Source organism: Xiphophorus maculatus, chromosome 22, assembly GCF_002775205.1.
Source record: "Xiphophorus maculatus strain JP 163 A chromosome 22, X_maculatus-5.0-male, whole genome shotgun sequence".
NCBI lineage: Eukaryota > Metazoa > Chordata > Actinopteri > Cyprinodontiformes > Poeciliidae > Xiphophorus > Xiphophorus maculatus.
The window spans coordinates 5,804,840-5,830,431 of NC_036464.1; the positions used below are offsets into that span (position 1 = coordinate 5,804,840).

At 35.9% G+C, this 25,592-nt stretch overlaps 1 protein-coding gene across 5 annotated transcripts in view; it reads left to right on the forward strand.

The window, feature by feature from the left end:
* Positions 1-199: 199 nt before the first annotated feature.
* LOC102238269 (stromal membrane-associated protein 1) overlaps positions 200-25,592 on the forward strand; it is an 85,145-nt gene continuing 59,752 nt past the window's right edge. For all 5 annotated transcript variants that reach the window (XM_023327850.1, XM_023327851.1, XM_023327853.1 and 2 more), the window contains exons 1-4: positions 200-485; positions 10,188-10,321; positions 11,605-11,690; positions 15,599-15,674. In XM_023327850.1, the coding sequence (XP_023183618.1) occupies positions 368-485; positions 10,188-10,321; positions 11,605-11,690; positions 15,599-15,674 (414 nt within the window). In that variant the 5' untranslated portion in view covers positions 200-367. The remainder of the gene's footprint in view (positions 486-10,187; positions 10,322-11,604; positions 11,691-15,598; positions 15,675-25,592) is intronic.

Consider the following 25,592-nt stretch of genomic DNA (forward strand, 5'->3'; position numbering starts at 1 on the left):
ATTTCTGAGATTCAACTCAAAGTTTCTGAGTTGTTTTTTTTTTTTTTGCGGAAATCTACTCTTCTTTTTTGTTTTGTTTTCCCCTCCGCTGTCTATACTGGTTGTAATCCGCCGTCGTACTTTTCTCCCCGCTTTAATTTGCGTCTGTGAATCAGGCGTTACACTGTAAATTCCCACAGTCCTGAACGCAGCAGGGATGATACCTCAACATCCATCCAACCTGCCGCTGCTAGCAGGTTGATAGCTAACCGGAGAGTTCAGGGCGGCGCGGCTTCATCATGAGGACGTCCCTCCCTCGTTAACCGGCACCGAGGACTCCCACGGCTCCCCACCCAGCTGGACTCATCGCCCCACCGCGGAAAGCGAGATGACGACCCGGTCGGAGAGAGAAAAAGCCCAGAAACTGAACGAGCAGCATCAGGCCATTCTTACCAAACTGCTGCGAGAAGAGGACAACAAGTACTGTGCAGACTGTGAGGCTAAAGGTAGGCAGGACACCGTCCACAGTGACCAGGGGACACGCGTGGACATTGCCCACTATGCACAGCAATGCATGTTTCTGCTGGATTTTACACTGACATATTTGTAATTTTCATTAATACATTTTAATCACTCAGGGATTAAATTTACAAAGAGAAAATGTCTTTTTTTATTCTTAAGGTAGGATTGAATTAAAAATAAATAGGGTGACAAAACTTCCGCCGAATATTTTCAAATTAAAACACAAAAAAAGTTAGTACTATATTCCTATCATTAAAAATGTGTGTTTTTTTAAAATTAAAATTGTGTATCTGAGCTAAATTCGTTATTTTTTTCCTTAAAAATAATTGTCTTCTATTTTCTGTTTAAATGAAGTTTAAATGCCTTTCTTTTATTATGTACCTGAACCCCTCTTTGTTCCGGTTGTAAGTGGGTTCACTGTGGGTAACTTGAGGCTGTAGTATCGATGTCGTGTCCTTGACTGGGTTATTAATGAGCGGAAAACGTGCGTGTCCCGTGTAGCAGCGTGGAATCTGAGGTGTTCTTGACTCTCTGATTGCGTCCTGTTTAAAAAAAAAAGAGGAAAAAACCCTCCACATCGGCATTCTGTTGCTGCAGCATCTTCACCAGACTCCATTAGAAAAAACGAAACTTTATCATTCTCTTGCACAAAATCATAAAATACAATATAAGCAAATATGTGCGATAAAAGCGTAGATGTGCTTCCTTAATTCGGCATATTTCAGATGTAATTAAAGTGATTATTATGTAGACTGTGCAGAAATTGTACGCATTTAAATCAATGGTTGTGCTACGATTTCCAACAAAATCTTGCTGTATAATCAGGTATTGCGATTATTGCATATCAGTGTGAAAGGATGCAATTTTTAATGAGTAAATTGGGTTGTAAAGGGCAGATATGGGGGTTACCTCTGGGTGAGATGACGTCTCTTTTGCGTAATTGCAGCGCCTCTTCTGCAATCAGCGAGTCAGTGATTCATCTATCGGCTCTCTTTCTGCTTATTCTCTGGAATTGAGGAATCGTTTTAGAACTGGGTGGATTTTCAGTCAGTTTTTTCATAGATTCATCACAAATGAAAACTTGAATATTCTGGCACACATTCTTGGAAAATACAAGGGTGTTGTTTTAATTAGTGGAACACCTCTGCAGGTTTGTTCAAAGTGCGGCCCAGGGGCCTTTTTGTGGCCCTTGGAATAATATTGTGTGGCCAAAATTGGTATAAATCTGGTTCTTAGGCATATGGTATAATGCAAATTGTCACTTTTTGTAGTTAGGATGAGATTTCCATGGCAAGGAACTGATGCAGCTGCTGACAAAGACTCAGAGTGCTGAGCTCTGCTGCCGTTGATCAGCTCTTTTAGTCTTTGGAGCAACACTGCATGTAGTTGTTGTTTCCTGCCAGCTGCAGGCGGCGTGTCAGGGGTGCGGCTGCACGGCTACATGACGAAACGCTGCAGAGTGCTGATTCATCTCATCCTCTGAGCTGTAATTTCACCCTCTGTCCTGCTTGTCTTCACACACTGCCCTACATTTTTCCCTCCATGTGGATCCATGACAGACGAGATTCTCCCTCATATCAGTTTCGTTCGTTCATTGTGTTTGTCTACTAGAGTTCAGCCTAGATGTGAATCAAGTGCTGCACAAGCTGTCTCAGTTCTTAGCTTGATGTCAGCATCAGTTTGGTTAGAAATTATGAATTTTCCTGGTTGGCACATTCTGTGCAACCTCAGCAAATCTTAGCTGATAGCCGTCAGGCTTTTCGCTGCTTTGATGACCTGTTTTTGATAGCAGTTCACTGTCAGATGTGTGAAATACAAGGACAGCTTTAAAATAAAGGCGTATTTTACTGCAGAAGCCAACTTAACATTGAACAGTTTAGGGAAAAAAAATATCTTTATTTCATTATATTTATTCAGGTCTAAAAAAAGTATTTTTTTTAAACAAAAATTTTTTTACTTATGCTAAATTGGCAAATTTATGCTAATTATGCTACATTTGTACATTAAAGGAACAAAATTAAAGATTTGTTGTACTGTACCAGTGATGGATACTGCTAACTAAAACATTAGTTGTGCTAAACCTTAAGCACTAATCATAACCATTAGTTCTGCTAATGCTAAAGTGGTAAACTAGCATGGTTTTTAGTGGAAGCTAATGCTAAAGCGCTAAGTTTAAACATGTTGATACGTTCTTATGTTGCTTCTAACAAGATTAAATTTGTTAGCAATACTCAACAACTATAAAACTAACCCTGTGGCAATTTTTTAAATTATTAGTAATGTTAAACTGTCTACAGAAATGCATTATGGGTGCAGAATAAACATGATTTGCTTATTGTGAGTGAGGAACATACAGGAAATGGAACTGCAGCGTAGTTTTCAACCACTCCAAAATAAGAGCATGAATATAAACATCTAGCCACTTCAAAAATTCTTAAAAGCAGGCAATCTCTGTCAATCTTTATTGAACTGAAAGTTTATAAAACAGACAAGTAATTTGGCAGTTTAAAATTTATCTGGGAAAATTAATTTAGGGGAAGGTAAGTAAGTAGGCTAAACGTTTTCAAAGTTAGCAAGAAAGATAAATCGTAGGGCAAGGTTAGTGGCATCAACTAACTCGTTCTTTGGTTACCTAGCAACTCATTCACTCTTTGGTTCCCTGGCAACGACCTGGTGAGTAGCTTGCACAGCAGCAGTTTAAAGTTTCACCATTGTGACTCATAACTGCTTAAAAATAAAAAACAACAGCATGGAGTGAAATCTGGATAAAACAGGAAACATCACATCATTGGTTTGGCAGTGTTTAAGGTATTCAAAACAAAAACAAATCAGTAATTATTCATATTGACTCACACAAAAAGCTTATACAGTATTGCAAAACATTTTTCAGCCATATTTTCCAGTTCTACTAAGTCGCTGAACAAAAAATTTGACTTAGGACTGAAAGTTGAGCTCTAAAGATATAGGTCTGAAGTTATATTTTATTTTTAAAACAATCTCTTGTTAGAACATTTTTTATTTTTAGATTTTTTTTTCTTGTAACTTTTCTCAAATTAAAAAGTCTACACAGATTTGGTCATTATCAGATATAACTGTCTTTTAAAACGTATGAGTTGGGTCAAACATTTTGGGGTTTCCTTCAACAAACTTCTTATTGTAACTTTTAACATTTACATTTTATTAAAAATGGCCTAAGATCAGAAATTGGTATTCCTTTTACATTGTCATATCTTTTGAGAGACACTTATCTCATATCCACACAAACGTCTCGGCTGAATTAAAATAATCTAGGGGTTTGAATAATTTTGGATGTAATTTAAATCCTTCCTGCAATGCCGTTTATTGCCAGCAGGTGGAGAAGTCTTTTCACTGTCTCATTTGGTGCCTTTTTAGTTTTTCAGCAGATGTTGCATCTATAACTGTGTGGTTTACAATACATTATAAATGAAGACATTTCTCGCGTTTTTGTTTCCTTATCTGTCTGTTTATCTCATAACTGCTTCTGAGTGTTCATAATTTCATAACATTTATATTCTTCAGATTTTTCTCTTCAGATTTCTTGGCTCTGCATTCCCTCAGAAAAACAGCAGGGGGCAGCACAGAGCTGCTGTGTTTTACCCAAATAGGAGTCTTGTTCTCTCTACGCTGCCGTTGTTTTCCAGCACTCGAGTTTCCACACTATAGTTCTGTAATTTACAGTGAGGGAAATTTGTATTAATTAGCAAATGGAGGTTGTTAACCTTCAGTAAAGGAGAATTCAGCACAGAGATGGTTTATTTTCCTGCTTGCAGCAGCAGCACTCAGCCTCTTAACCCAAGATTAATGGTTTCCTTCAAAAAATTAAATAAATAAAATATAAAAAATAAACCACACTATCTTGGCTAGATGTATATTGAATATTAGGAGATTTTTAGGATGTTTTATTGGAGAAATTATGTGAAAGTGTAGACTAATAAAGACATGAAATAATGCTTTTGTATAGCTGTCTGCTCAGGTTTTTGTGGTGCAGAGAAAGGGGAGCAACTAGAAAAAAACAGAAAGGTTTGTTGCTAAAGAAACTAGTTGTTCAAATAGTGCTGCATCCATCTTTATTAATGGAAAATTGAGTGGAAGGAAAACGTGGTTTAAAAAGAGGCACAAGAAGCAGGAATAACTAAATTGTTGAGATTAAAAAGAATCCAAATCAAATTCTGGTTGTTTAGTTAATTGATTTTGAATCTATTTAAAATATAAATTCCTTTTTATATTGGATTAATAAAATAAATGGTCTTTTATTTTCTCGGAATTGATTTAAGTTTACATTAGCAAATAATTTTTTTCCCCCTTTACGCTCCAAAAATATTATTTGTTGTAACCAAACTAGAGCTGCAGCTCATGATTATTTTAGTAATGAGTTAAAAAGAAAAAGGCCATTCTGCAGATTTTTTATTTAACCACTTAAGGCAATTTTATAAAACATTAAAAATACAAATAAACAATAATTAAATTCCTTTTTTGTCTAAAATGCAGTAACGTAGCATGCCCCTAGTGTACGGTTAATCGTCTGTTGCTAGGAAATTCAACAGTGCAGAGCTGACCTGCAGATTGTTTTTCAATTAACCAATTAATAATTGCATTGCAAAAGGTGCTTAATTAGATTTTTTATATTACAGAATTTGAATCAGGTGAAGCTAAAACTATGCCACCTTAGAAGTTCTGTGTGTAACATATTTCCAGATAAATGCTTTTGGAAATATATAAAAATGTCCAAAAAGTGAATTTTGCACAGTAGTTTCCCTTTTGAACAAGCCCAAATCACCAGCCCTCCACCTCCATGCCCTGCAGTTAACATAAAGATATTTAGGCTCATTTGGTGTTTGTTTTTCCTGCCAGATAGAAAATTTCTCTTTCAATCATCGGAGCGACACTCTGAACATCATGCGACTGTTTACTTGAAACATTTCAGCTTTGAGCTCAGCTCATTGTCTCAGCTAAAAGGGGTTGGCTGTGAAAGGAGTGCAGCCACCGTTTCCTCCTCTCTGCCACTGTCGCACACTTCCCAACACAGCCGCCCTCCAGTTGTTCTGCTCACTGTCCTCAAGTTGACAGTTAGGGCTTTAATTTCATGCTCTGCTAGCTGCCCCCCTCTCCGCATCTCTTCTTGTCAGTTTGAAAGCTCAGCTGTCACTCATCAAGGCTCCTGGGTGTTTCTCAATGCCTCTGCCTCAATGTGCTGGGACGCCTCGCTTTGTCCGTCTCCGTCCGTGTTTCACTTTGTATGCGTGTGCCGTCGGTGGACATGACACTAGCTGCTTACGTCGAAAAAAAAAAAAAAATCGCAGTGTTTCCGTTAGCCTAAATAAGAAGCGATGCTGAAATCACGTGTGAATAAGCTTGTTCACACGATATAAGTTTGTAAAAAACATGGCGGCGATGGATGTAAACATTAGCCATCAGAGGAGGCGTTAGCATCTTATTCAGCCGTTGGACTGAAAAGCTACGTATGCGGCGTTTTTTTCTTTTTGATTTTTATTGGCGGTTGACAAAAAAAAAACGTTCGGTAAGCATCACTGCCAGTTTTCAACACATACGAATGACAACTATTTACCAACTGTGCGATGCTGTGAGAGCTCCGATGGAGTCAAAGTACACCTTTTTATTTTCTTTTGAAGTCTGTGAAACATCCTCATGTTTAGGAAGGATTTCCACTCAGCACATATTTGGACTTCTCTCTTTTATTTACCAAATTCTGTAGTTTTCTGTGTACTTCAAAATCTGCTCCAAAGTCGGATCTTTTCGGGCTTGCTATTGCCTGTAGTGCTTTTACAGTGCCATATATATTATAATGAGATCTTTTGTTGGTAGAGTATCATATATAGGAAAAGATAAGATAAAACTGTTTAGTCTATCAAGGTGGATAGACTCTGAAAATAATAAAATAAACACATTCATAATATCAACAATTCAAAATATCAACAATTTATGCATAGAGCAAAACTCCTAGCATGCTATGGGTAAATGTTATCATTTAGTTTGGTTAATAATTATTGCACTGTCAATAAATGACTTTTAATAGATGTTCTTAGTTGCCAGAGGAACACAGTAATGCCTTCATGAGCTCAGAGGTTCAAACTGACAAAAAACAAGATGGATGCTACTAAAATATTCCTTGCCATCTTCCATGTTCTTTCAGCAAACAGTTGAGACAGAGTTGTTTTTGGTTTGGTTGCTACTTTACATGCCATTGAAAGTATTCTTAAAAGTTTGTTAGTCTGCAGCTCATGTGACCAAACCAGCCGAGGAGATAAAAAGTTAAAACACTCAACATTGTCTTGTACACAACCTCTAGTTGGGTGACACCAAGATCACTGGGTTTTCTTAAAAGGTTGAGTCTCTGAGAACAGTTCTTAAGAATATAGCCAGTGTTTTCAGCAAAGTTGAGCTGACTGTCTAGGAATGACCCAAGGTATTTAAAATGTGTTACAGTTTCAACAAGTTGGCCATTGAGAGAAACTGGAACCACTTTGAGGTCTTGTTTAGGTCATTTAATTGGCTCTACATTCTTAAGAAAATGAAAAATGAAAAATTAATAATAAAGCCTTTGTGGTATACTGATTTAGTAATGTAATTATATTAATTGTGATACCACCTCCATGCCACTAGAGGCAGTAGCAGGCTCGAAAAGAAGCGACTATGGAGCAGATTTAGAAATACACCAAAAGCTACAGAATTTGTTAAAAACTGTGATAAGGTGCAATATATTTGTTGTATTGGAAGTGAAAAAGTTGTATTAGGACACTCCTAGTGAAAATGTATTTGTTTTTTCTTATTTTTTAAAATTTGGATAGTTTATCAAACCCATTTTTCACCTCTATAACCCCTTTAAGATGAGCACCACACTTTGTGAAAGTGGTTCCGATAAGATGGACACATAAAGTTTGTAAATATGATCACATTATCAGTAAAGCAGAGATGATTTGAAAGCAGACCAAGCTGAAGTCTGATAGATATTGATAGATTTCCAACAGATAGAGTCCAGCTTACAATGGCTGAGCTGCTTGATTTTAGGCTTAACACTCATTCGGCTGCTTTAATGCCCCCTCAGGCAGGATAGCGCATTAGTGCCACTGCATTAGCACGATGATGCTCTTAGTCAAACCCAGCAAGCCCACTAGGCTTCCTGCAACACCATTATGTAGCCTGGATCCATAAAAGTTAAGCCGTTGCACTTTATGTGTTTAAAGTCAGAAGTAAGCTTCATGTTCTGGACGGGGATGGAGCATGAGTGATGCAGCGGGATTGCAGCCACCAGCCCATTAAAATAATTTCACTGTCATTTCTGTGCCGTCTCCTTTTCATCCCCATAGAGATTTGGTTTGAGCCTGAGTAATTTTCTGTCTCTTTCTACATGCTGGTTGTTGCATTCCTGTGACAGATTTCACTGGAGACCACTTAAACCCAAGATGGGCTGGAAAATAAATCAATTATATATTACGTGATAGACACATGACCAATTTCAACAGATAATATTCAATATGTAGGATATTCACTGAGCTCATGTCCAGAACCGCACAGCATTCTGGGAGATGTAGGCAGAGAAAAAGGCTGTAGCCGCTCAGTCGCTCAGGATTAGCTAAGCAATGTTGGTGGAATCAACTCTCTCACTCTTTGGTTACCTAGCAACTCGGTCATTCTTTGGTTACCTAGCAACAACCTGTTGAGTATTTTGTGAAGCAGGAGTTTGAGGTTTTGCCACTGTGCCTCATAACTGCTTAAAAATAATAAAAAAAACAACTTTGTGAAGTGAAAACTGTGGATAAAGAAGGGAAGGTCATGTCACCAGTTTGGAAGTAGTTCCGATATTTTAAACAGAAAATTAATTATTGATACGGACTGAAATAAAATGCTTATATTGTTGCCAAGAAGGGATGGGTTTGATGTGGCCAAACATAAATATGTTACATCCAAACTGTTTTTCTTTTTACCTTAATTTTCTTTTCTTTTCCTAAACAAAATAGAACAAAAAATAGAATAAAAATATATTCATATATAAATATATACATGACCACCCTCTCCTAAATATATATAGTGTGTCAAAAACAATATAAAATAGATAAATAAATATAAATGTAAACAAATTTTGGCAAACAAAAGACAGTTTAAAATCATTTACCATGCAGGGTAAGTGATTTCAATTTCATATTGATTAGGAACTTTGTTCATTGTAATTTTTTCCATTTTTTCAGTCATTTGATACATACATTTTTATACCAGTGTCAAAAATCCATGGTTTTTACTGTAAATAAGACAATATGGCACACGCCTGGCCTAAAGTCAACTCTTTCCCTGTGGAAGAATGTGTTTAAGGTCTGCGTTGTTGCATATTAATGAATAATCTGGCAGCTTTTTGTAGTTTATTGAGATTCATAGCACTTGGCAGGTTTGAACAAGCCGAAAGCATTTTTCTTTGATGTAAAGTCTTTGGTCTTCAATCAGAGCGGTGTTCATTTACAGCTTTTATTAATCAGGTGACAATGAGAACGGCTAAAGTTAAAAAAGGAAACCTTTTAAAGTCTTAAATGGAAATCTTTACACATTTTGTAGGATTTTGCTTGAAATTAGACACATTTGTCCATGAAATCCAGAAAGACAGCATATTTTCTCTTTAGTTTAATTTGTTTTCATGTAAACCACATGTAATGTGATCTAGTTCAGTGTTGTCCTTTTTGGCATGAGGACCAAAAATGTCAAGTTAACATTTTCTGGTGGCCTCAAAATGTTTTGTTTTTCTTTCTAAATATAACAGCAAATCAATTGTATATGTATATTTTTTTATCTGCTAAATAAATAAACTGAATGCACATTTAAAAAAAATAAAATACACAAAGCAGTCAGATTACTGTACAGAAATGGGGTGTTAATTATTGTAGATTTAAAACAAAAAACATCTTAAAACCCAAATTTCACATCATTTTCTAGATTTTTCTTTTTGTTTTTTAGTATGTCTTTTTAGCAACAAGAACAGAATATCCCTCACTCTTGCTTTATTTTGCTTTATTTTATTTATGGGTTGCATTTTAATAAATGTCACTGGATTGTTTTGGTATATTTTACTAATAAATTAAATTAAAAGCCAAAACCTGGATGAATATTTTGTGTTGCCCCTTCCTGGGATCTATGAAACTTTCCCCCCAATATTGTTTTTTAAAATTTGGTTCTGCACGAACTGCAAAAAACAGAACAAATAAAACATTTAGGCTATTTTACAACTGTGATCATTGGCTGCCCAGAATCGTTCCAAGGGCTGCAAATGGCCCCCTGGCCCGCACTTTGGACACCCCAAATCTAGTTTAATCAATAAGAACAGTTTATATTGTAATGTAAAATCTCTAGAAGACATTTTAAATGTCAAACATAAATAAACAAAACAAAATAGACAGCAAATAAAATTAATTATGGAGTCTCTGCAAACAAAATTGTCCTTTAAAAAAATGGATAGTTGAGACCAAAACACCAGACTGAAGACTTTTGTCATCCAATAGAAAGAGAAAAACGGCAAATCATCCAAATGGAAATGATTGAGTTTGTTTTAGTTTATCTTACGATTAATTGATTAATTGATTTATTGTTTATTGCGACGGGCCTAATTATAGTTCTGGATCATGGAATCTTTTAAAGTGAAAGTGTTCTTCCTCTTCCTGTTAAAGGACCTCGATGGGCGTCATGGAACCTCGGGGTGTTCATGTGCATCCGCTGCGCCGGCATCCACCGCAACCTGGGCGTCCACATCTCCAGGGTCAAATCCGTCAACCTGGACCAGTGGACACCTGAGCAGATCCAGGTATCTGAACCACAATATGATCCATACATGATAATCAATATTTGGCTTGAAGTAGACATACCTTTTCTATCTTATTCATTCATTTGCTGGGTTAGACGTGTGGAGTTTTTATTTCTGAAAATAAAGAAGGAAGATGGGGATTTAATGAAAGAAGTTGGGAGAAAAAAGGATTTGTGTCGTTTGAAAACAACTCGAGTCGTTTGCCTTTAAGCCCAAAAGAAAATCTTTTATTGAAGCAGCAAAGATGATTCAGATCTAAAACCAGAGGAATTATTCACTACTGCAAGGAAGAATGTGTGCTGCGGTCTAAACTGTATTATATATATAGATATCTATATATGTATATATAGATATAGATCTATATACAGTATATAGCTATAGATATAGATTTATATATATCTATATAAAGATATAGATATAGATATCTATATCTGTAGATATCTATATATCTATATCTAGGTATAGACATATACTGTATCTAGATATAGATATCTATATCTATGTAGATATAGATATATATACATCTATAGATCTATATATATATATATATATATATATATATATATATATATATATATATATATATACACTATATACACACTATATATGAGTGTGCCCACATCCATCCATCCATCCATCCATCCATCCATCCATCTATCTATCCAATCCATCCATCCATTTTCCATCCATCCGTTTTCCATCCATCCATCTTTCTTGTTGTCATAGGAACACATGGATATATTGTTAGCCTCTTGTGATTAGCTTAGCGTTTTGTTTACTTTCCTCACAGTCCATCCTGTGTTATCAGACGTATACAAACCTACCAGTCTTTTTTTAAATCATTCAGTCGTTAATAGATTCAGCTGTTAGGTGTGTGTGTGTGTGTGTGCGCGTGTGTGTGTGTGTGTTAAAGTAGCTGGATTCGCCTCTCTGTCAGCTGTGTATGAGTGGAGGAGCGTCTCACTAAGAATGTTAATCACTGTATTCAGTGACTAATTAATTCTGGATGCCTGATTATTCCGACTCTGTCTCCTCCGTTTCTCCTATCATCACCCCATCCATCACCCTCCTCTTAATTTGGCCTTGTTGCATACAGCCAGTGTGTCCTTTCACGCTGTGCGTGTACGCATGCAAAGGAGTCGGCGGGCAAAATGAGCTGAATGCAAATGTGATGCGTGAAAGAACCTGCTGTGCACTGGGACGTTCCTTTCGCCAGTCACCATCATTTCTGATGTCGCCTTTTCTGTTTAAGTATTTATGTTATTTTTTCACTGTTTTTGCAGAGTATGGTGGACATGGGGAACACCAGAGCCCGCCAGCTGTATGAAGCTCACCTACCAGAGAGCTTCAGGAGGCCACAGACAGACCAGTATCCTCCCTCTGCTTTCTCATACTGGTTATTTACAGATCCCATTATGAAATCACATAGTTGGGTTTCAACAGCCAGCAGGAAGCTAGCGTCTTAATAAAGATATTTAAATATTATCTTTAACACTTTAAGAATTATTTGTGTGAATCATTATGGAGCTAACTTGGGGCCAAAAAAGTTTGGTCAAAAGAAAAGAAATTTAAACTGCAAAAAAATAAATAAATTAATTAAACTAAAACAACAAAAAAAAATTTATATGGAATATAAAAGATTTGAAATTGAAAAAAATGAAACTAAAACAAAAATGACCACAAAAAAAATTTATATCAAAAAATTTTACTGAAAGAGTTGAAACTTAAAAACAGAATAAAAAAAATTATAGTTAAAATAGTTGAAGCAAAAACAATTGATACAGGATTAAAAAGTCATTAAACTGAAAAAAATTTAAATGGAAAAAAAATCTAACTTAAAATATATAAAATAAGATTTGAAACTGAAAAAATAAAGTAAAATTTAAATATATATATATATATAAACAAAAAATATGATACTAACAAATTAAACAAAAGAAAGTTTAAACTTCAAAAAAGTTTTGATACTAAAAAATAAATGAATCTGAAATATTTAATGCTTCAGTTTTCTACTGAGCAGGTGAAGCCACTCCTGCTGAGAGCTGCTCCAACTCTGAAATAACACAATCAGACGTTACGTATTTTTCTTGTTAAGCATTTCCATTACTAAATAACAGCCTCGCCACATCACTATCATTCCACTTATTTTCCTCAGGACGCCTCCAGCGGCGTCTGCAGCAGCTTTTAGTTTCCCCCCTTTTCTGTGATACAAGACATGACAGTAACTGGATATGTTCATGTTTTAGTCCAGTAGGCTGAAATAAATAACGTGTGTGTGAAATGTGGCTCTAATGCAGTATCTGGGATCTGGCAGGGCCCATTTGCGCGGGTGGTCATCGTTCTTCATTCTTTTGAAATTCATTAGTTGTTCTGACAGCAGCGGCGCTGGCTGTGAGCTGTAGATAACAGACCTGGGATTAGCAGAGCGACCGCCTTGGGGTGTGTGTGTGTGTGTGTGTGTGTGTGTGTGTGCGTGTGTGTGTGTGTGTGTGTTTAAATCTCATTTGGAGGTTTTTCTGTTGGGAGTTTGTGTTTTCTCCCATTGCATGTGTCAGTCCTCTCTGGGTACTCTGATTTCCTCCCACAGGAATCGGTTAATTTATGACTCTAAATTGTTCCTAAGTAGAAGTGTTTGCATGGTTCTGTATCCTGTAAGCCTTTCACAATAAGAAATTTTGCTGGATGATGAATTGTCCCAGTAATTATTGCAATAAATGATAATAATTCAAATTTTCGCCCTCAAAGATCAATAAACTTTAATTTTGTAAAGAACATTAAACACTGGAACTGGAAGATATTTACTATATGCAAAATAAAAAAAACAATAAATACAACAGAAATAAAATAACACTTGAATATTTTTGATTTGGCTTTTATATACACTCAAAAAATACATTTTCTGCACATTTTTTAGTACTTAATCTATTATCTTTTAAGGTTTCATCTTCCTTCATGTTCTTCCAGTTTAATTTGTAAAAGTTTGAATTAAAGCTGCAGTACATACATTTAAAAATTAACATGTTTTTCACACATCTGTGACTACTGCCAGTATGTCATGACAGTATAATACGAGAAAAAATAAAACTGAAAAGAGATGAGACTTAAAAAAAGAATTTGATATTAAACAAAAAATTTATATGGAATAAAAAAGATTTGAAACTGAAAAAAATTTAAACAAACAAACAGAAAATTAGACTGAAGAAAATATAAACCAAAAAATTTGATACTGAAAAATAAAACTGAAGAAGTTGACACTTAAAAAATATTTTGATACTAAATAAAAAGAAGAGAAAAACACTTGAATTTATTTTTGATTCGGCTATTATATATAAATACAAAAAAACATTTTTTAGCACTTGACATTTTATCTTATGGTCCCATCTTCGTTCACATTCTTCCTGCTAAATTTTTAAAGATATGAATTAAAGCTGCAATACATACATTTGAAAATTAATATGTTTTTACATATTTGTTGCAACTGCCGCTATGTAATGACAGTATAATATGAGATAATCTGAAAAAATCAAGCTCCTGGCACATGAATAAATCATATTTTTTGTTGTTTGTCAGTTTGGTTATTTCTGTATATGTGCAATACTTTGTCAGTGGTTTCTTTTGATATATTTGTTCCTAAATCTCGTTTTGTTGCTCCCTTGTAGTTGTGGCGTCCGACCTAATCGGACGCTTCCCTGCCGTCACATGATTCTGTCATTTCTCTCTTTCTATTCTGTGAGGCACGGTGGATTGCGTCCGATCTGCTCTGCTGTTTCCACTCCACTATGATAAATAAAGGCTGCATTTGAGATGCAGGCCTCCTCCATCCTATCGCTTAGCTCCACCCGTGTGGGTGGTCATCGCTCCTCAATCTTTTGAGGTCTATTACTGATCTGACAGAAGCATTGCTGCTGAAAAGGGGAGATAAGAGGTTTGGGATTAATGCTTGTGTTGTGATGCTGTGGATTGGAATATAGTGGGAGCCTCAGAGTTTGTGCCCAGACTTGCATATGTGAAATATAGTTTTACAGTCACAGTTGTAGGAACCGTTTAATAACCAAATCTTTATAAACCTTGATCAAATTGATCACTTTAACATGTTATTTTTGGAACTACATGTGTTTAAAAGTTGTGGTGTGTAACATTTATGAGAAAAATATGTTTTTTTTAGATATTTTTTAAAACTGTCACCATGTTGTGACAGTATGTTATGATACAGATAAATTGATTTAAAAAAATCTCCTCCACATTCTACCTGGGCTAAGAAATGTGGCACAGCTGATCCAAAACAATCAATCAGAGCCAGGAGGTGGGTCGTAGCGCTGTCAATAATGCTTGTGTACGGCTGTTCTACTTGCTAATGGTGGAGAAACAACTTACCGTTTCAGGAAAGCCTTTTAGCTGCCGTCAATGGTGGTTATGCTAACTGACTAGCTTTAACGTTCAGGACAGGCTATGTTGTGGTGAACCAGCTGCAGCGTAGCAGATAGAAAGGCTCTGGGTATGAGCAGTGTATACACAACCATTATTGACAGCACTAAAGAGGACAGAGGAGCTTGACTTCTTCAGGCTAATTAGCTATGTTAGCTGCACTGTAGCTACAGTGCAGCTAATTCTAGCTACCACCAATTCTATTCTAGCTAGCTGGTAGTGCACTAACACCAATGCTATGCTAGCTGCAGTGTAGCTAGCATAGAAGAGTATACTAGCTATAGCACTGGTTATGCTAGGTACAGTATAGCAGAGAGCAAGGGGGGAAACCAACAAATATAAATTAATTGACCATTTCCAAGAAGAGCTTAAATCTCTCAATCTTAAAATAAATAGCTCAAACAAGTCATTAGATCTGTGTGTAACCATCTGAAGTTAATCAGAATGTTATAGATTCTTGTTATTGTTATTAACTCAGTTTGGCACCAAAGTCTTTGGTCCTAAATTGTCCTAGAAGTTATTGCAATAAATGATAATGTGGTTTTGAGACCATTTTCAAGTAATACAGTGGTAATGGCTTAATGATGCAAGAACTTATTCTCATAGATCAAGACATTTTATTTCTTATGAACATTTAACACTGGAACTGGAAGACATTTTAAATAAACAGAAGCGACAAAAAATTTATTGTAAAGTCTCTGTAAACAAAATTATCTTTCAAAAAAAAAAGGGCTAGTTGAGACCAAAGCACCAAACTGAGGAGTTTTATCATCAAAAATACTTGTTAAGATTTTGTGTTTTTGCAGTGCGGTTGACTTGTTTTCAGTTCCAGTCCTTAACTCCAAGCTTTAGAGCCGTGGAAGTTTTCATCCGGGACAAATACGAGAGGAAGAAGTACTACGACCAGGAAGCCTTGGCCGCAGCCTCAGTGAGTATCACCAGCACGAGTTGTATTTTCCATTTTCAGTCACTACATGTTATTGTTACAGCTGCAGTGGTTGGAGGCTGCTTTATGTAATCTGTGCTGCACTGGTAGCTGTGGGGCTGTTAGAGGCCCAAACAGGCAGAGGACAGAAATCATCCTTATGTAAAATGACAACTTTTTCCTTCCCTTTAGATTTTCTATCGCCTTCTTTGTTGAAAATCTCCCACCTCGCTGAAGCGAAATCGACTTCAATGTATTTTTTCAAAGCAAACTCAAAATAATGAAATATTTGTAATTCTTAATCATTCAGAACTTCTTGAAATTTTAAAATTAGATTGTGAATGGCTGAGATGTTTAACTTCTTTTGGCTCCACTGCAAAAACACAAAATTTTACCAAGTGTTTCTGTCTAGTTTCTATTCACAATACCTTAGTACATTTGGAATAAGACAAACTAACATAAAAGTAACTTTTCAGCAATTTATACGCACTTGTTTTAAGTAAATAATTCCTTTTAAACAATGAAAAGCGCTTGTTCTAAATTAACTTGTAAATTAGTGTTGTTATAAGTCACATGTGTCAAACTCAAGGCCTGTGGGCCAAATCTGGCCCGCCTTAGCTTTTTATGTGGCCCTCTAGATTCAAGACTAAACGCTAAGTGTGCTTAAATATTATTTTATCAATCAAATCAATTCAGTTTTTATCTGTTTACTGCTAAATTATATCAATTAGTACCTCCTGTTTCTGGATAATTATTGTGGAAATTCATGCAAAATCAAAAAATTTACACAATTTTTAGCGCTAATACATAATTGGGAGTTTATTGCAAATTTTTCTCAAAAATTGTCAAAAACTTTGTTACTTGTACTAAACAGCTGCCTCAGCTTTAATTGATGTCAGATTATAGTCCATCATCTATACGGCGAGTAATAAAAAGTTACATTTATTGTCCTAAATAAGCGCAAATATTTCTAAATTAGTACCACAAATACTTTCATTGCAAAAAAAATCACAAAAAGAATCACGAAATCCTGGAATGACTGAAAAGATGTTCAATAATATTATTTAATTTTAAGAATTCATTGATATTTTAACAGTTTAACAGGTTTTATCAATACATTCTGGCAAAACCGCCCCTTTAAGAACATTCAGGATCTTGATTTGGCCCAAAACGAAAATGAGTTTCACACCCTTGTTATAATTGAAATAATCTGCCAACAAAACAAGTACTTCCTCCTCAATATTAAGGAATTATTTACTTAAAACAAGCCTCTAAATCTTGCTACAAAGTTACTTTTAAGTTAGTTTTGTCTTATTTCAAGTGTAATTAAATATTTGCATTAAAACTAAACCAGAAACACTTGCTGTTTTCATAAGAATGCATTTGCTGAGTTTTGCTCTCATCAGACTTGATGTTGCCCACAACAAACTGTTTGCTTTTGGTTCTGCTGACCTGTTCTCTCTTTAGATCCACTACAGTAATAATGACATTTTCTGGTTTTAAATCCCTTTAAAGGCAGTGAAAGCCCTTTCAGGCCTGATTACTGCACAAACAACGCCAGAACAGATGCCAAGACTTTACAAACCCAGTTAATGATAACTTTTGAAATTGTTTTTAGTCTGTTTAGAGTGAGCAGACATCCTAATTCTGTGTGTTTAGACTCAGAGTCTCTATCTGTGAGAGAAGATTCGTTTCCAAAACTGTAAAAAATGGCAAACAACAACTTGGAATAGTTTGCAAATCGTTATTTTAATAGCTTGTTGAAGCAACTTGAGGTCCAGTTTAAGCATTCAGTGTTGTTGAGTTCAGCAACATTGATAATTTTCAAGTCGTAGTTTGCAGAGATTTTACAAAGTGTCTTCTTTCACAAAAGTATCAGTCAGGAGAAGGGTATGAAATATTGCAAAGTAGACAGGCATCCGTATTTGAAATATTTCTCACAAACTGATGTAAAGGCAAGACCAAAATTACTCAGGAAAACATTGAAAACATAATTAAAATGACAAGAAATAAAGATTTGAAACATTTTACTTTATGTGTAATTAATTTATACAAAATATGAGTTCTAGTTTCTAAATGATTGATGGAAAATGTTAAACTTTTTCATGTTTTTTTTAGCCGTATTTGTATTTTTGGCCCATCATCAACACTAAGCAGCATCGAAAGTACATAGCCACAGTGAAACGTGGTGGTGGCTGCATCATTCTGTGGGATTGCCTACAGGATTTTAAGACATAATAATCAGCAGTCAGCTTTTTTTCTTTAAGGTAGGTTAAAGTATGGATCCAAATCAGTGATGTGCGGTGAGGTTCATACCTGGTGAGGCACTGACTTAATCATAATCAGATTTACAAATATAGACCCCCTGCATGTTATTGTTTACATAAGGAAATTTCGCACATGCAGAGAAAGCTGGAGGGCAAGAAGACGATTCTTCTACATGTGATGCTAAGCCGCGCTGCCGCCGTAGAATAATTCCGTTAACTCAATCAAACCTGGACATGTAGATATTATTAATTTCCTGCTGTGCTCCACAGCAACGGGAAAAACCCGTTAAAGTACAACTCAAAACCACTTCTTTCTCGCCTTCTTTATCAGCGCAGCTACGGGCAGACTAGTTGCCATAGCAGCTAACAACAACAAAACAAAAAAAACACTCAACCATTTCCCACACAAAGAGCAGAGCAATCAGTCTGTTGCAGTAGGCCTAAAACATTAAAGTACAAGGAGAAAACTATAAATATATCGCTGCACTTTACTGTATGGATAGCTTGCTGTTGCTGTATCTTACTCTGCAGTTGAGGAGTCACAATGTCTGGGATCATGAGCGCCCCCTGCCATGAGGCAAGAGAACTGCCTGCCTCAACTCGAATCTGTTCTCTGCCGTTTATGATCGTTTCTCAGCAAAAGAATCACGTTACACACACTGTAGTTCATAAATGTTTTTAACCACTTTATTGGCCATGTACAGACAGGAGGAGCATGCTCTCAAAGAATGACAGCCAGTGCAGTTAGCAAGAGGTTGCACAATCCCAGGTGAGGCTCAGCTTGCTGCTGCCTGACTGGCTTCGCTTCCGAAGATTTGAATGGAAAAATGTGAAAATTCAGAGATTTTGAAGAAAAAATAATCAGAATTGGTTAAGCTAAATAAAAATTGGTACTTTATATTTCAAACCACAGGCTGAAAATAGCAATATAAATTATTTTATCATTATATATTATCTTTTCATTATGACAGGCTCTGCCTCACCTGCCTCCCCTAACCGCACGTCACTGGTCCAAATCCACCAAGCATAGCATAATGAGAGGAAAATAAATGTTTTATTTATCATGTTCTGCTCAAAATATATCTGAAATATTATTTTTTAATCCTTTGTGTCTCTATTTTACACAACACGTTACCCTGTAATGGAGTCGCACTAATAATTATATTTCTTGCTCCCAGATTTTTAATTTGCATCTCCTAGGAGCCAGAAAACAAACAAAAAAAATGTGAAAACACTTTAAATCGAACTCAGCAAAGGCTGTGAAACTGATGAACAGTTTCATCAGAGACATCTCTCTCTCTTCTTCTGTGTTTCTCTGAGGCGTTGCCAGCAGCCAGACTGTGATCCAGGATGTGTTTTGGTTGCCCACATGCACGTCTTCGCTTTTATATGCAAATTGGTTATTAAAAACAACTCATTATTACTTTAAGTAGTTTCACACAGATGGTGAAGGGAGAGGAGAGGGCGGACGACGCCAACTCTGAGCTGCAGTTTGAGTTGGGAACCGAATAATGAGTCAGGTTGTCTGGTGTAAGAAAAGTAAAACTTGTGATTTAACGGACAAGTTTTGAAAAATTCCACCAAAGTGGGCGGGGCCTGGAGACAAGGGGCGTGGTCAAGTGTGGGTTGAGAGGAGGGGCTAAAACAGAGCAGAGGGCAGGAAGAAAGACACACTTTTGCTAACTTATCAGTTTTGTCGCTATATTTAACAACTTTTCAGATCCTCTAACAGGTTTTTGTTTTCAAAAAAGTGACTAGCGACTAATCTAGTGCCTTTGTTTTGTTGCTTTTGTGATTTTTGTAGTGACATTTAGGCCTGCAGCTCTACTTTGTCATTAGCGAGTCAAAATTTGCACCGAAACATAAAGTTAGCACCCTTAGGAGCCTTTAGACAGTCTATCTGGGGAAAAAAATAATAATTTGAAGTTAGTTACACTTTAAATTTATTCTGATTTATTGTATTGTTTTATCAGTCAAAACAGAAAATACAATACCACTAGTAAGTTGCCCATGAATTGTCGTAATGTGCTACTGATTGATATTTTTCTGAACAGTCAGTGAAATATCACATTTTAACTTCTTAAAATGTGCAATAAAATATAATGAAACTCAATTAATTTCTGTGATTTAGTTGTAAAAGTGAAACTCACAGACAACAGTCCACTTTATGTGTGTGCTAAGGCTTTGCAATTAATCAATTTTAGCGTTAAAAACAAAATCCATGTATGAAATTTATCTTTTTGGAGTTTCAGGTTCTTGGCAAATTAGCTTGTATGCTCTTTTATTGAAAAGTCTCCATTTTCTGGCCACAGTTGACAATTTAGCCACTTGGCTGAATTTTTAGCGGCTTTTGAAACCCCTTTTATGACTTTTAAAAAAAATAAATTTTTAAGCGACTAACAACAACCTTTGTTCATGACCTTTGGCTGATCCTCTTATAGTCAGATCTGGAAGTAAATAAACAACTTCTTTATTTAATTTAAATCACTGTACTATTTCTATTGTCTTTTTTGGTCTGTTGAGGTTGCTAATGTTGATTCTGGGCTAAATAAAGAGTAAATAATTATTGTTTTTTTTGTAACTTTGCAAGTTCCTATGTGAAGGAAAACTTTATGTTCAAATAAATGTTAATGTTTTTCAAGTATGAATTGTCCAAAAGTATGGATTTTCCAAATTTATTGAAAATTCATTTTAGATGAAAAAAAGATTCCAATAATTATGATCTCTGAGGAAACAAATGTTGTGCGGAGGAGACAGAAATCTTGTGTAGATGTGAAACAAAATAAAGCTTTATATTTATATTGTCTAAATATAGATTATATACTTGTATATGAGAACCATTGAAGTGAAGACTTTAATGCCACTTTCTGATTGGATCTCCAGGTCATGTGATTATTACCAAATATGGTCATTCTCAGAAAAATGAGTCAGCCTTTTCTGTACATTTAATTTCAAAACTTTTGTGCAGAACAAGTTTGTTTTTGAAATGAATGACTCTAGATATTTTATGCTGTGTGCGTGTTTGTTTCATGCTTCAGCGGCTGCGTTTTCAGATGAGTCACGGTGAAGCAGATAATAGAAGCTCGGAGGACTTTATTCATGCCGAAGTACATGAGTGCATGCTCTCCATTTCCCCTGCTCCTGCAGCGTCGGTTCATTGTTGTGTCAAGGGTGAATTAGTAGCTCTGTGTGTGTGTGCGTCTTATTTCAGAGTGCATCTTGCCAACCCTCTGTGATGACTCCACTGAGTGGCCTAAAAATGTCACAAGAGAGCAGCGGAGTTGCCTTGGGGGAGACTTTGCTTATTTTCAACCTTATTTGTCTGCATTAGTCATTGAACTGTCCCGCCTGCTGTGTCCACAGCCTCGGCCATGGCAACCTTGTTAACTGCCAATCCTCTGACATTAAAGGACCTGCAGCGAGAGAGTTTTTTCTCAGAGTACTTCTGAGTTTTTTTGCCTTTTATATCAGTGATTATATACTATTTCTGTTATCACTGAAGCTATTTGAGGAGGCGCCTTTTTTAGATTTATAGACGTGGCGTGACACCCTCCAGCTCACAGGTGATGACCACCATTAGTTTTAGCTTTCAAGTTGTCACCATAATGCACTAAATCTTAAATCTTAAGCCTGATATATTAAAGAAAAAGTGCTTTGCTAGTAATTGTCAGCATTATGAAAAGATAAGGTCCAAGGGTGTCGCATCCCACAGGTTAGTGAAAAGTTTTAATTAAAAAAATAGTGAGGAAGAGGGAAGTTGGTAAGCTATGCTAGCTTGACTTTTACAACTTTAACATGTAGATGGGCTACAGAATTTAAGCGACCGTTGGCTGGAAGTGAGGGACGGGAATATTGAACAGAGCGACTGAAATTATTTTTGCCAGTTTATTCATGGCTTCTACTTGTACGAGTCGAGCTAACTTGTCTGTGATTGTAACACATCTGGTTGGAGCTCACAGACGGTGGTATTTACAGAAGTTGGAAATGGCTAGCTTAGAAACCGACCCGTACCTCCTGCCTTCTGACGTGTTGATCAAAATACCGACTTTGACTGAATTCACACCACATGATTTATATCAGTATGTCATAAACAGAGTTTCCCTTTAAACCGGAGCAAGTTTAAAAACGTACAATAGACGAGATGCTAACCAGTTTTCTCCATACATGCTAGGCTAAATGATGGTGCGGCATTGTCTCCATGGCAACCAATGGTTAGACGCACCTTCCCCATAATGCGATATTTTATATCTTTCTAATCATATTTACTTATAAAGTACATGAGCGTTGGTCTTCTTACCTTGTAAAAAGTGACCGAGGGCTGACAGTCACTATGATTGACGGCTGATATCTATCACCACATCTTTTCTCATTAAAAGTTCTAAAATAAAAATATACGTTTGGTTTGCATCCTTCTCTTTGTGCAGCGGAGGTCTGGAGAGCATGACGTCACGTGAAAAGGCTTAATACCTGTCAACTCTTTCTCTATTTTACTTATAGTGGTCCTAAAATCTATTCCGTTTCAGTTCAACTCAACAGTCGCCTTGTTCTCTACTCTTCTTCTCGTCTCTCTTCACCCTCCAGCTTCTTCCTCTTTATCATCTTCAACGGCCTGTCTTTGCTTGTCTACAGCCAGGCTCACATCTCCTGCAGCTCTGAAGTCCAAAAAAGAGGAGAAGGAAACTTCGGGGAGCGGGGTAAAACCCGAAAAGACCCCAACAGAGCCAGAGAAGAGAGTGGAAAATGTTGTGAATTCAGCACCACAGGCAGCGAGAGCGTTTGATGCCTTTACAGTTGATAGGGGAGACGGATGTAAATGGAGAAAGATGAAAACGTTTCTGTGTCCTGCCCTCAGTAGTCAGCATTAGTTTTCTGCCTGAGGGGCTTTAGAGAGGAGGAGGACTGATGTTTGCTGGATCACCTATTTTTGGAAATGTTTCTGGTTTTAGCATTAGAGGCCGAAAGGTGTTTTTTTCTCTTTTAAAAAAAAATCTGCAGCAGGAGAAAATAAAGAGGCTTCTGATGCAAGACATTCAGTCATGTGTTAGAGCTTATAAGACATCAGAGTTATTGCTAAAAAATTCAAACTCAATATAAATGATAACAAATTTTGATGGACAATAAATTGTCCCAGTAATTATTGCGATAAATTATAAGATAATTTTCAAGTAATGGGATAATGATGGAAGTTCGTCCTGTGAACATTTAATAAACTAATTTTTTTAAAGAACATTAAACATTGGAACTGTAAGGTATTTTAAATACCCAAAATAATAACAAGTTAAACAGAAATAAAAATCTACATGCAATTAAAACCATAAATAAAATGAATTATTAAATCTGCCTTTGTAAAATTAATAATCCTTTGTTAAATTAATAATCAGAATGGAAATGATCCATTTATCATGCAATTGATTTCTTATTTTCTTACTTACTGACACTAAGAAAAATGCAGAGCATTTTTATAAAGGAGACTTCTTTCTAGTTGAGAGTAAAAAGTACAATATGATTTATTGCAATATTACTAAAATTTTAACTTCCAGAATTAGGTCAAAACCAATAAGTATTGAACAATTTATCCTTCATAAAAAAAATAATAAAAAATTACAAGTGTGACTTTCCTGTTTGGATAAAGTAAACAAGATAAAATTTAGTATAAATGTAAATGTGAAGGGTGTAAATTTTGACTAAGTTTTATTTTATCCTAACTGTTTATTTTGAGTTTGTGTCACAATAAGATTTTGTTTCAATCTAAAACAAAATAACTTGATCTTCAACTCATGTAATAGTAAAAATGGCGTTTTAATGTGAGTATATCATTTTAAAGATAAAAAACTTTTAATTCCTTAAGAACATTTACACTGAAACTGGAAAACATTTCAAATATGCAAAACTAATAACGAAGATTGAAGTCTTGGGTGGTTGCACTAGTTTGTTTCGTTGCTTTACCACCCAATAGCTGATTGAATCTTCATTTTTTGTGTTATTTTGCTCCACAGACGAAAGAATGAAACGTTGCATAAATTAGAAATTTAACGGACCCCACACATCCTGGACACAAACCATTTTGAATTTGTTCTACTTTTAACTGTAGTTTTAGTTTTTCCAAATTAATTTTATCCAGTATTTGCCTTGTTTTCATCTGGGGTTAAAGGTTAAGGCAAACAGTATTAGTAAGATTAACATTGCTCGCAATACAAACAAAATGGTGTATTAATGTTGCCCAGGTTTTTTGGTAAAACTGAATAAACTGATTATTTAAAAATATCCTCCAGCCTGACACAGTTTTGTGTCTTGATACAAATTCTCTTGTATTTGTATCAAAATCATCTCTCACCTTCTAGAAAACACTATGAAATTCTCTGCTTTTTACACGGCTCTGTTCTGTATTTCCGTCCTTTTGACCTTAAAACTCTTGGCACATTTTTGAAACACGCAGTTGAGAAGAAGCTTAAGCTAGACGAGGCGAAAATCTCCCGGGAAGCCGCGATGCATCGAGAAATGGAGCAAACATCCAGACGGCAAAACATAAATAGGAGCGAGATGCAGACAAGGGCACGGTTGCATCAGAAGTTAAATCTGTTAACTGTCAGCAGAAGAGCTGCAGGAAGTTCTGTGCGGCTGATGGGAGTGGATCAGTACGGGTCGCGGCGACAGATTGAGAATGGCAGTAATGATGGTAGCGCTTTCATTTCTTGTTGCTCACCTGCTTTTATGACAGATTTTGTGGGCACTAGGCGGCTGAAAGCATTAGCAGCTCTTTTCACTTACTTGGTTTGAAGTCTCCGGAGTGTCCTGAACATGAAAGTGCCGTGCATGCAAATGGAGAAATGAAAATGAACCTTTCCTTACTTTGTTCTTTCCGTCTCTCCCTAAAGTCTTTAGCTATTCCTCCTTATCCTTTATTCATCTGCCTCTGTATGTGCAGAGCCACATTGTGAGCTTTGCTGCCTGACATTGGACCAGAAGGACGATGTTTTGCACCATAATGTCAATGTAAGCCTGAGTGTGGACTGCTCTGATCAGCATTATTAAAGTTCAAATATATATATATATTTTTAATCCCTTCTGAACTCATTTCTCCTTGTTCTGATTTGTTTACAACATGCTTTCAGTTCACTTTAAAGAGTAGCTAAACCCCAAGTTAACTTTTTTTTTTTAAAGATAAAATGTATATATTGAACCTTAGGGGTGTTACTATCTTCATGTTACTTAGCAAATTTTGATATTTCTGTCAAACAGTAGTTTAATTCTGCAATATTTGGTCTAAAACAGTCTCAGTGCTGCCCTCTTTTGGTTGAACTGTGGCTACTGCAGTTAAAATTTCCTATTGGTTACAATGACACAACTCTGCATCCGGGTGAAAAACCAGAATACAGACACAATAAGATAGACATAAACAGATCATAGGAATAGTTCAGACCGATTTAAAACAGTGGTACCACCATGACATCTAAAAATAAGATAAAAACAAAAAACTAAATTAATGTGTAAGATGAAAACATCTTGAATTGTATTATGGTTATAGGAGAACAGCATTTATTTCTGTCTAAATGATGAACTGCTTAAAGCACTAATTATTACTTATTTCTAACTAATATTCTCCCTTAAAAATTAGTAAACCAAGGATAGGTGGATAAATTGTTAAACTTGCCAG